Raw genomic sequence first — 12,722 nt, 5'->3', positions numbered from 1 at the left:
GCGTAGTCCCGTAGCGTCAGAAGCCTGATTTAGGAGGGAGGGTGAACAAGCCTCGCGCGGGGTGGGACTGTTCGCGTCTGGACGTGCCGATGCAAAAGCCCCGCCGTCACACGTCGTGGCCCCAGCAAGCCGCAAATCCAGTGGCGCCGTCACCACAGGCTGTCCAGCCGGGCCGTCGAGGACCACGAGTGGGGGGGAGCGCGCGTGTAAATGACGGCTCTGCAGGTAATTAGGGGGGTGGCGCGCTTTTAAAAGCCGGCAGCGTGACGCGATTATGCCGGCCGACAAGCTTTGTCCCTCAGAGGGCGCGGATCAGCAGGGACGAGGGCCGCAGCCGGTACCGCTGTGTGCGCACCGAAGGCACGTCACGTCGCTTCGTCCCTCACAAGTGACTGCATTGCGAGGATGTAACAGATACATCTACGTCCATCATCGTACAGTGAGAGTGTTTGTATTTGTGTCACCACAGTCTGATACATACAGCCGCGACACTCTTCGGTGCAAAAGCTGCTACCATTTGACAGATGGAGCGACACCAGCACCTCTGGCGGTGAGAAAGCAAACATTAAAATCTTTCGTAAGGATAATGCTTGTTTTATCTACTTAACTCCAATCCCAAAGACAGCAGGTGTTGACAGATGTGAAAATCACCGAACCATTGTATGATTATATGATAGCGGAACAAACACTGGTAGCAGTTACTTCTGTAAAATATCTGGGAGCATGCGTACGGAACGATTTGAAGTGGAATGATCATATAAAATTAATTGTTAGATTCATTGGGAGAGTCCTTAGAAAATGTACTCCATCAACAAAGGAGGTGGCTTACAAAACACTCGTTCGACCTATACTTGAGTATTGCTCATCAGTGTGGGATCCGTACCAGGTCGGGTTGACAGAGGGGATAGAGAAGATCCAAAGAAAAGCGGCGCGTTTCGTCACAGGGTTATCTGGTAAGCGTGATACCATTACGGAGATGCTTAGCAAAATCAAGTGGCAGACTCTGCAAGAGAGGCGCTCTGCATCGCGGTGTAGCTTGCTGTCCAGGTTTCGAGAGGGTGCGTTTCTGGATGAGGTATCGAATATATTGCTTCCCCCTACTTATACCTCCCGAGGAGATCACGAATGTAAAATCAGAGAGATTCGAAGGCTTTCCGGCAGTCGTTCTTCCCGCGAACCATACGCGATTGGAACAGGAAAGAGAGGTAATGACAGTGGCACGTAAAGTGCCCTCTGCCACACACCGTTGGGTGGCTTTCGGAGTGCAAATGTAGATGTAAATGTAGATGAACCATCAGTTTAATAAGTCACAGTTGCAAAATACTAACGCGAATAAGAATGCTCAAGATTAGATGGGTAGATCACATAACTAATGAGGAGTTACTGAATAGAATTGGGGAGAAGAGAAATTTGTGGCACAACTTGACTAGAAGAAGGGATCGGTTGGTAGGACATGTTCTGAGGCATCAAGGCATCACCAATTTAGTATTGATGGGCAGCGTGGAGGATAAAAATCGTAGAGGGAGACGAAGAGATGAATACACTAAGCAGATTCAGAAGGATGTAGGTTGCAGTAGGTACTGGGAGATGAAGAAGCTTGCACAGGATAGAGCAGCATGGAGAGCTGCATCAAACCAGTCTCAGGACTGAAGACCACAACAACAACAACAACAACAACAAAGCAATGTCTGGATCTTACGAATATAATTGGGTCAGAGCTTCACAACAAAAAGTATTAAATTAATCTATCATGTGATCTCTTAAGGCCATTTATTGTGTAGATTATAAAATTCTATCAGTAAAACTGGAATCTAATGGCATCTCTCATACTGAAATGAAGTTTTATCTTCACAACAAGAGGCAGAGAAATTGTGTTGACAAATTTTACGGCGGGAAGAAACAAAACTAACAATTAACGAAATCATTGTTATATTTTTGCGCTCCATAAATTAGGAAATTAACACGAGACCTGAATTATAGTGAAATAAGTATACTGAATAGCCAAAGAAATTGGTACACCTGCCTAATATCGTCTAGGGCCCCAGCGAGCGCGCAGAAGTGTCGCAACACGACGTGGCGTGGACTCGACTAATGTCTGAAGTAGTGCTGCAGGGAACCGACACCATGAATCCTGCAGGGCTGTCCAGAAATCCGTACGAGTACGAGGGGATGGTAATCTCTTCTGAACAGCACGTTGCAAGGCATCCCAGATATGCTCAGTCGGCCGAGGTGGCCGTGCGGTTCTAGGCGCTACAATCTGGAACCGAGCGACCGCTACGGTCGCAGGTTCGAATCCTGCCTCGGGCATGGATGTGTGTGATGTCCTTAGGTTAGTCAGGTTTAATTAGTTCTAAGTACTAGGCGACTGATGACCTCAGCAGTTAAGTCGCATAGTGCTCAGAGCCATTTGAACCAGATATGCTCAATAACGTTCATGTCTAGGGGGGTTTGGTGGCCAGCGGTTGTGTTGAAACTCAGAAGCCACTCTGTAGCAATTCTGGACGTGCGGGGTGCCGCATTGTCCTGCTGGAGTTGCCCAAGTCCGTCGGAATGCACAATGGACATGAATAGATGCAGGCGATCAGACAGGATGCTTAAGTACACGTCACCTGTCAGAGTCGTATCTAGACGTGTCAGGGGACCCATATCGCTCCAGCTGTACGCGCCCTACACCATTACAGGGCCTCCACCAGCTTGGACAGTCCGCTGCTGACATGTAGGGTCCATGGATTCATGAGGTTGTCTCCATACCCCTACACGTCCATCCGTTCTAAGCAGTTTGAAACGAGACTCGTCTGACCAGGGAACATGCTTACAGTCACCAACAGTCCAATGTTGATGTTCACGGACACAGGCGAGGCGTAAAGCTTAGTGTCGTGCAGTCATCAAGGGTACACGAGTGGGCCTTCGGCTCCAAAAGCCCATATCGGTAATTTTTCATTGGAGGTTCGCTCGCCGACACTTATTGATGGTCCCGCATTGAAATCTGCAGCAGTCTGTGGAAGGGCTGCACGCTGAACGATTCTCTTCAGTCGTCGTTGGTCCCGTTCTTGCAGGATCTTTTTCCGGCCGCAGCGTGTCGGAGATCTGATGTTTCATAGGATTCCTGACAATCATAGTACACTCGTGAAATGGTCGTACGGGAAAATCCCCACTTCATCGCCGGCCGTAGTGGCCACGCGGTTCTAGGCGCTTCAGTCCGGAACCGCGCGGCTGCTACGGTAGCAGGTTCGAATCCTGCCTCGGGCATGGATGTGTGTGATGTCTTTAGGTTAGTTAGGTTTAAGTAGTTCTAAGTTCTAGGGGACTGATGACCTCAGATGTTAAGTCCCATAGTGCTCAGAGCCATTTGAACTCACTTCATCGCTGCCTCGGAGATGCTGTGTCCTGTCGCTCGTGTGAAAACTATAACACCACGTTCAAACTCACTTAAATCTTGATAACCTGCCATTGCAGCAGCAGTAATCGTTCTAACAACTGCGCCAGACACTTGTATAGGCGTTTCGACCGCAGTACCGTATTCTGCCTTTTTGTACATCTCTGTATTTGAATACTCATGCCCGTACCAGTTTCTTTGCCCTTCAGTGCATAAAAGCAACCGAGTCTCACTGATTCAGTGACGTGAGACACAAGTTATTTATCAAGAAATACTTTCGATTACGTGGATATCTGCGTCTCACTTCGCTGATAGAACAGAATGCTAACACTTATTTCATGGATCAGAAGCGTCTTTTCTGTTAGCAGTTCTTATTATGACAGGTACTTTCCTTGACAGGTAAAAGATTTTAATGGAGTGCAATCTTTCGCCCATTCATATACTTCAATCGACATCTTAATAAGTGAAAATTTTGGTAAATGTAAGTACTTTTGCTTCAAAATCGAGTGTGTGGCTCTGCTGTAGCTGCAGTTGTGGATCTGATATCTTCTGTGTTGGGAAACAGTTTTCTTGCTTTTGACGTTTTATTATCAAGTCTGCGAGCTTTTCCCTTTAGCTAAAGGCATGGTGGCTTATTTGGCTCGTGAAATAACGTAGGTATTACATTCCATTTAGGTTTCTTAGGCTCCACTTTGACTCTTTTCGCTGGAAGTGCAACGAACAACACTTCGTGTTGTTGGGTCGATGTAAGACGCCTTTCTGCAAAAGGTCGGATATTCTGGTATTTATTACCAATTTTTTCCTATTGAAGGAAGACGACATTCTTCAGTGAATACCTGTAAGTTATGTGAGAATCGTAAATAAACTGTCCAGTAATATCCCGTTTCATACCTCCCACGGCTCTTAGGAAACCAAATATTCGCAAATGTATTGTCACTTTTTAGTTATTGTCCATTTTAATGGTGCTTTATACCCTCACCAGAGTAGAACCTAAGTTACATATCAAGTGATAATCAATTAGCATTCATCCGATTTCCTGTTCAGAAGTGTCACATGCTGCCCGCTTGGCACGCTGCCAACGTATTGGGTAACTAAAACCAGACGTAGAATCAAATGGTTCAAATGGCTCTGAGCACTGTGGGACTTAACTGCTGAGGTCATCAGTCCCCTAGAACTTAGAACTTTTTAAACCTAACTAGCCTAAGGACATCACCTACATCCATGCCCGAGTCAGGATTCGAACCTGCTACCGTAGCAGTCACGCGGTACCAGACTGAAGCGCCTAGAACCGCTCGGCCACATCGGCCGGCCCAGACGTAGAGTCACGACTGTTATGTAGTGGTACAACGGAGTATATATTCAGGGTGGTCCATTGATAGTGACCGGGCCAAATATCTCAAATATCTCATGAAATAAGCATCAAACGAAAAAACTACAAAGAACAAAACTCGTCTAGCTTGAAGGGGGAAACCACATGGCGCTATGGTTGGCCCGCTAGATGGCGCTGCCATAGGTCAAACGGATATCAACTGCGTTTTTTAAATAGGAACCCCCATTTTTATTACATATTCGTGTAGTACGTAAAGAAATATGATTTTTTTCGCTTTGTGATAGATAGCGCTGTAATAGTCACAAACATATGGCTCCCAGTTTTAGACGAACAGTTGGTAACAGATTGGTTTTTTTAAAAAATGGTTCAAATGGCTCTGAGCACTATGGCACTTAACATCTTAGGTCATCAGTCCCCTAGAACTTAGAACTACTTAAACTAACCTAAGGACATCACACACATCCATGTCCGAGGCAGAATTCGAACCTGCGACCGTAGCACTCGTGCGGTTCCGGACTGCAGTGCCTAGAACCGCACGGCCATCGCGGGCGGCCCTGGTTATTTTTTTTTTTAATTAAAATACAGAACATAAGTATGTTTCAACATTTTATTTCGGTTGTTCCAATGTGATACATGTACCTTCGTGAATGTATCATTTCTGAGAACGCATGCTGTTACAGTGTGATTACCTGTAAATACCACATTAATGCAGTAAATGCTCCAAACGATGTCCGTCAACCTCAATACATTTGTCAATGCGTGTAACGACATTCCTCTCAAGAGCGAGTAGTTCGCCTTCCGCAATGTTCGCACATGCATTGACAATGCGCTGACGCATGTTGTCAGGCGTTGTCGGTGGATCACGATAGCAAATATCCTTCAACTTTCCCCACAGAAAGAAGTCCGGGGACGTCAGATCCGGTGAACGTGCGGGCCACGGTATGGTGCTTCGACGACCAATCCACCTGTCATGAAATATGCTATTCAATACCGTTTCAACCGCACTCGAGCTATGTGCCGGACATCCATCATGTTGGAAGTACATCGCCATTCTGTCATGTAGTGAAACATCTTGTAGAAACATCGGTAGAACATTAAGTAGGAAATCAGCATACATTGCACCATTTAGATTGCCATCGATAAAATGGGGGCCAATTATCCTTCCTCCTATAATGCCGCACCATACATTAACCCACCAAGGTCGCTGATGTTCCACTTGTCGCAGCCATCGTGGATTTTCCGTTGCCCAATAGTGCATATTATGCCGGTTTATGTTACCACTGTCGGTGAATGACGCTTCGTCGCTAAATAGAACGCGTGCAAAAAGTCTGTCATCGTTCCGTAATTTCTCTTGTGCCCAGTGGCAGAAATGTACACGACGTTCAGAGTCGTCGCCATGCAATTCCTGGTGCATAGAAATATGGTACGGGTGCAATCGATGTCGATGTAGCATTCTCAACACCGACGTTTTTGAGATTCCCGATTCTAGCGCAATTTGTCTGCTACTGATGTGCGGATGTGGCAGATAGCTCTCACGATAAAAGTGTAACACCCCACCCGTCACTTACCTCGTTTTGGCGTGTGTTCACCCCAGCTAATTGACTTACAGATCAACAGAGAGTGCAAAAACTGCCGCAGTATCGGATAACGCAAAGAAAGTAACAAGGCCCTGTGACTCCTGATTGAATTGCGGTGGCAGTGTTGACATTAATTGATTCAGAATTGATCACTTTTAATTAAAAAGGGGTGCATATAGATGTTATATGCAGCTATTGAACACCAGATGCAAATGTTGAACATAAAATTAATTAAGAAAGTGACTTTGGATTTCAACTACTCGATTGAAAACAGATGCAGTCGATTAGCACAAATTTATTTTAACTCACGACCTTCAATCATCAAATTACATGACTCTCCTACCAGGCAGTGGTAATAAATTGCGTTTGCATGGAGTAAAGCTCGATAACTCAAAAGTAATTCCTATCGACTGACCCAGGCGTAATGCGAAGTGCGAGAAGAATTCTACAGTACACGGGCCATGAAAGCCTTGTGGAAACTTTGCCGACGTGATCCTACAAATTAATCAGTGGCCGGAGCGGGCGCAATATCACTGAATACAGCGTGGCGGACCGGCATCTTTGCGTGGACGTCGGCCGACCTCGTGGTGCTGCAAGGCTGCGCTCGTCTATTCAATCCTAGCTATCTTGCTCAGTACATAGCTGAACCAAAACTTTCTATCTCCAAGCTCAATCGTTCCATTTGCTAAGTCCTAAACTGCAGAGACGCTCACTCTTTCTCAGGCAAGTTGAGTAAAGAACGCCACGTCCGCACTCTAGGCAAGCTCGGAACGGAAGACCTCTGCGGAGACTTCTCCCAGTCCGCTCTTCGCCTCGGTTTCCCCTCCTGCAAAATCACTTACGCCAATTGCAGCACAAGTCGCGTTAATTATCCATCGCTTCCCAGCGCCGATCAATGCCTGCTCTGGGAAGTGAACAAATTCCCACAAAATTTCCCTTCTTCTCAACTTCTGCTGTATAGCTCCTCCCAGGCTACCCATCAAGGTTAGTGTCTGCACAAACACCAAGTTTTCCGGAATTCTGACTCCCAGGAGAGTACTTCAAATTCCTCGGTCCTACGTTCCCGTCGGAGGCCGCCGTATTTCATGCTGTCGCTCATCACCTGATTTACTTCAGGCTCTGCGGACCGTGAATTCACTGTGAAGTTGCTATAGTCACGAACATGCATATTTTGACCTCTGTTGACCGCTCCACCGTAGCTTTGCGCGGCTTTCTCGCATGTTTCACAGAAAACGGGACGACGGACATTTATCAACAGGCGTACAAGTTCTCTGTCTGTTTCCTGGTACACCAGCATGAAGTCGGGGTCAACCACCCACTCACTGTCACTCATCTTAAGGCGGCTGGAGGCCACGCCGCGTTACCGCTTTCTCAGAGCTCGAGCCGCCCTAAGCTGCCTATTATCACTTCCCTTCGCCGTTACCCATCCGGCCACGGTCAGTTCTAAATACTTCCCTGGGGTAAACTAGCGTCCAGTAAATCGACTCGTTTCCACAAAGTTTTCATGTCGTGTGAATTACTTGAAAACCATCACCCAACATTAATTATTCCAATACATCCATTTGATACCCTCTACAAGATGCATTGTGCCTTGACAGTCATTTTGTTCAGCCCTAATGCTCGCTCAACGTGAGTTAGGTGATCTTTAATGACTTCATGTAAGGGGCATAGTTCTTGCCATCTTACAAAAGTAGCATTACTACGGTTCCGCGTTTGCGCGTGCGCAGTGCGGCCGTTCCTGGTGCGCGGCCCGGAGGACGCGGTGTCTCTGGCGGGCGGCGCGGTGCAGTTCACGTGCCGCGTGGGCGGAGACCCGCCCCCGGAGGTGCTGTGGCGGCGCACGGCGGGCGGCGGCTCCATGCCGCTGGGCCGCGTGCACATCCTGGAGGACCGCAGCCTGCGCGTGCAGGACATCACGCCCGAGGACGAGGGCGAGTACAGCTGCGAGGCCGACAACGCCGTCGGCTCCGTCACCGCCTCCGCCACCCTCACCGTGCACTGTGAGTAGCCGCAGCTCTGCCTGTCTGGCACACCCCGTGCTACATCTCATTTCGTATTCACACACGGAAAGTGCAGGCCAAAAGTAGCTAAAAAGTTCCAATAAACTTCTTCTTCTTTCTGCTTTCACTTGCGCCTGTGTCCCGCAATGTGCGCAGGGTCGTTGTGGTTACAACTGATTTGGCAAGGTTAATTTAAAGGGGTGGCCGGATGCGCTTCCCGCCGCCACCCCATACCCCCCAGGACGGAATCAGTGTACCCCAACTGCCTGCATCTAGTGTAAACCGTGAAATAGTGTGGAAGTGTTACAAATACCTGCGTGTCGTGTAAGTGAGGCGGGATGTGGGGACCAGCCCGGTATTCACCTAACAGGATGTGGAAAACCGCCTAAAAACCACATCCAGGCTGGCCGACACACCGGCCCACGTCGTTAATCCGCCGGGCGGATTCGATCCGGGCCCGGAGCACCTACCCGAGTCCAGGAAGCAGCGCATTAGCGCTCTCTGCTAACCTGGGGGGTCTAAAATATTCCAATAAACGTGGGTCCACAAATCGAACACATTTTCTGTAGCGGTTCATCAGTGTCAAAGTTGAAGCAGGTACTCGAAATGTTGTCCACGCGTCTGAATGCGACACTGAACTCGTCTCTGAAATGAGTTGCGAATCCTCTCAGGCAAACCTAGGGAATTCTGTAAATGCTGGAAGGCTGCTTCAATCCGCAAGCGTAATTTCTGAAGAGCGTTGACATCGGTATCGTAGACCAGGCTTTTGGCATGACCCCACACACAGAAATCCATGGGATTTAAATCCGGAGACCTTGAAGGCCATGGTACAGTCCATCACCTACCTAACCAATTTTGACCACAGTCCGACTTAGAAGCTGGCGCACTCGTAAATGAAAATGTACTGGAGCACCGTCAAGTATGAACAACATGCTCATGCCTTGGCTCAGTGGGACATCATCATGTTCATCTGGAAGTACATCCTCAAAACCGCACGTATTGCTGTCCAGTTAATCTCTGTGGTAGGGAGGTGGTCAAGTTATGTGGTATCTGAGCAGTCCTGCCCAGACGTTCAACGAATAACGCTGCTGATGTGCTACATGTTTTGCATTAGCATTGACATCGGCCCAAATGTGTCATTTATGGCAGTTAAAAATACCGTCACGGGTAAATCCAGCCTCATGCGTGGACAGATACAGGTTGCAAACAGGAGATTCAGGGTACACTATTGTTGCATCCATTGGCAGAAATTCTCTCTTCGAGGGAAGTCTGCATTGTTGAGGACTCGCACTCGCTAAAGATGGTATGGATTGAGTACTTGCCGATATAGAATCCGTCGCAGACTGCTATGACTCAGGACACGCTCTTGGGTATCATTCTCTTGTTGAAATACTCGGACGTTCGTGTACAATGCGTAACACCCTGTCCCCCACATCGGGTGTTGCGGGTCTGGGTCGACCTTCTCATACATGGTGGACGAAACTTCCGGTTTCTCTAAGGCGCTAACGTAACCGGCGGAATATATGCCTGTCGGGCTGCCTGCAGAGAGGAAAAGCTTCTTCACACAATCGTACCGCCTCAGGGGCACTGCCATTCGTTTTTCCATACATGAAGTGCATGTCAGCGTGCTCTTCGTTGGAGTAAACTCCGTCCAAGGTGCTTTCACGTTCGTGACTGATCGTAAGGACGGCGCGGCACAGTGCACGGAGGCAGAAAGGCTAGTAGTTGCGCGTGCGTAAACAAACAGATACTCGATCCCAAACTTTGAGATACCAACGTAAGTACAGCGGTATCCAGGGGCGTTTAGACTTGGTTCCCAGCTCGAATTAGTGCGATATCTTGGCAACGGCTGATTTGCGGATCCATGTTTATTGGAGCTACTTTTGGCCTGTGCTTTCCATGTGTGAGTTATTGACAACCACTTCTGAAACACTATATATATGACGGTGTTATATATTGCTTTATTTGTGCTCCTGCGGCGAACAAAATCAGAACCTCAGATTTTGAAATTTGGTACGATGGAACTTTATTTTCTACCAATACAAATATTGTATTCGCACTTTCTAAATGCACAGAAAGGCGTTAAGATAACGTTTTAAGAAGTCTCAATTTCAGAAAAAATTCCCCCCTTCCCACACACAGAAGGTCACAATAGCGGAACATCTTATTTTACAAATCAAGCAATATATGTATATATGCATCTTAACGATTTTACCTTTCTTGAAAATGGAAAATTGTGTTAGTTTCCAGTGGCTTCTATTTCAAAATGTATTTCACTTGTAATTTATTTAATAGTTAATCCTAATATTAATAAAATACTTTTGCGTAATGCTTCACTTGATTTCACTGACTGATTATTGGCGTGTAGCAGAGTCATAAGGCAACAGACAGACTACGAAATACGTTTTATTTTGTTTTCATTTCTGTCTTTATTTACTTCTTTCCGTTTAGTTCCTAAATTCTTATCTTGCTTCACACCTGCAGAGGAGGTGTGTTTTTCCAATGTGTGTGTCGTCGCCCCCATTAGGCACAGCAGAGTATGCTTATTCTTTTTCTTTCATTTTTTTGGCGATAAGTCTTGCCTCTGGAAGCACCCAATTTAGCGTGCTGCGTCGACACAAGTGGATGGCGGCATTTTTGGAGAGGAAAAGGTAGGGCTATAAGGGGAGGTAGGAGGCCCATTTAAAAAAAAAAAAAATACAATGCTGTCAAAATTTTCCGGATTGTAACGCTTTTAAACGTGAATGGAATATTTCTTCCTAGGTGCGTGACCATGTTGCACCTTGGAAGATGTTATTCACATTCGGAAAAGACTTAAAACTCCGCAGTAATTTTTATAAGTTCAGAAGAAGACTGCAGCAGTTAAAAAGTCAATGTAAACATTTAAAAATGGAATACAGGGCTGGCTAGTGGCGGAAATGTGAAAAGATACAACGGTATCCCCTAACTACTTGTGTTATGGACTTCGTCCTGTTCTCTTGGTCGTGGAGAAGGACACCATTCTCGATCTTTCTTTCGTGTTAGGAAGAGGAACCAGTCGGTTCTCCTCCCTGCCCCAGATTTCTTGCCATTCTCTATCAATGCGTGCCTTTACTTCCTTTTTCGATGTGGCTTCCCGAGCACTGGAAGCGTGTGTCGTTGTGCCCCCAGCGCCACCGTCTCTGACGCTGCGGCCAGCTGAGCTGACGGTGGAGCAGCGCCGCGACGCCGTCTTCGAGTGTTCGGCGTCGGGGAATCCCCGGCCGTCCGTCTTCTGGTCCGTGTCCGGAGGCAAGGCGCTGCTCTTCTCCGGAGCCTCCAACGGCCGCTGGGCCGCCTCCACCTCTCCCGAGGGCAGCGCGGTCCTCACCCTGCAGGTGAGGCCACCATTACACTACGAAGCTTCACAGCTACTGTGCATGCTACGCTTGCAACTGCCCCCTGCTGCAGCTTGGACCGAGGGAAAGTCAGCAATGATAACTGGCGGCAGCTACTAACGCCTCTTCCGGATTATATACGAACTAGTGTCTCTCAAATTCCGAAGGTGGCAGGGGTAAAATACTGGGAGCGAAAGGCTATTTACAATGTGTACAGAAACCAGATGGCAGTTATAAGAGTCGAGGGGCATGAAAGGGAAGCATCGATTGGGAAGGGAGTGAGACAGGGTTGTAGCCTCTCCCCAATGTTGTTCAATCTGTATATTGAGCAAGCAGTAAAGGAAACAAAAGAAAAATTCGGAGTAGGTATTAAAATCCATGGAGAACAAATAAAAACTTTGAGGTTCGCCGATGACATTGTAATTCTGTCAGAGACTGCAAAGGACTTGGAAGAGCTGTTGAACGGAATGGACAGTGTCTTGAAAGGAGGATATAAGATGAAAATCAACAGAAGCAAAACGAGGATAATGGAATGTAGTCAAATTAAATCGGGTGATGCTGAGGGAATTAGATTAGGAAATGAAACACTTAAAGTAGTAAAGGAGTTTTGCTATTTAGGGAGTAAAATAACTGATGATGGTCGAAGTAGAGAGGATATAAAATGTAAACTGGCAATGGCAAGGAAAGCGTTTCTGAAGAAGAGAAATTTGTTAACATCGAGTATTGATTTAAGTGTCAGGAAGTCGGTTCTGAAAGCAATTGTATGGAGTGTAGCCATGTATGGAAGTGAAACGTGGACGATAAATAGTTTAGACAAGAAGAGAATAGGAGCTTTCGAAATGTAGTGCTACAGAAGAATAATAAGATTAGATGGGTAGATCACATAACTAATGAGGAGGTATTGAACAGAATTGTGGAGAAGAAGGGATCGGTTGGTAGGACATTTTCTGAGGCATCAAGGGATCACCAATTTAGTATTGGAGGGCAGCGTGAGACCAAGAGATGAATACACTAAGCAGATTCAGAAGGATGTAGGCTGCAGTAGGTACTGGGAGATGAAGAAGCTTGCACAGGATAGAGTAG

The 12,722-nt window shown here is 46.9% G+C and overlaps 1 protein-coding gene across 1 annotated transcript in view; it reads left to right on the top strand.

Annotated features, from left to right (window-relative positions):
• LOC124778935 (roundabout homolog 2-like) overlaps positions 1–12,722 on the top strand; it is a 703,103-nt gene that overhangs the window by 611,531 nt on the left and 78,850 nt on the right. Inside the window, exons 5-6 of the mRNA XM_047253676.1 lie at positions 8,011–8,283; positions 11,434–11,639. Of these exons, the coding sequence (XP_047109632.1) occupies positions 8,011–8,283; positions 11,434–11,639 (479 nt within the window). The remainder of the gene's footprint in view (positions 1–8,010; positions 8,284–11,433; positions 11,640–12,722) is intronic.

Source organism: Schistocerca piceifrons, chromosome 1 (assembly GCF_021461385.2).
Source record: "Schistocerca piceifrons isolate TAMUIC-IGC-003096 chromosome 1, iqSchPice1.1, whole genome shotgun sequence".
Lineage (NCBI taxonomy): Eukaryota > Metazoa > Arthropoda > Insecta > Orthoptera > Acrididae > Schistocerca > Schistocerca piceifrons.
The sequence above is the reverse complement of the archived record's forward strand: the minus strand, read 5'-3'. Positions and strand labels throughout refer to the sequence as shown.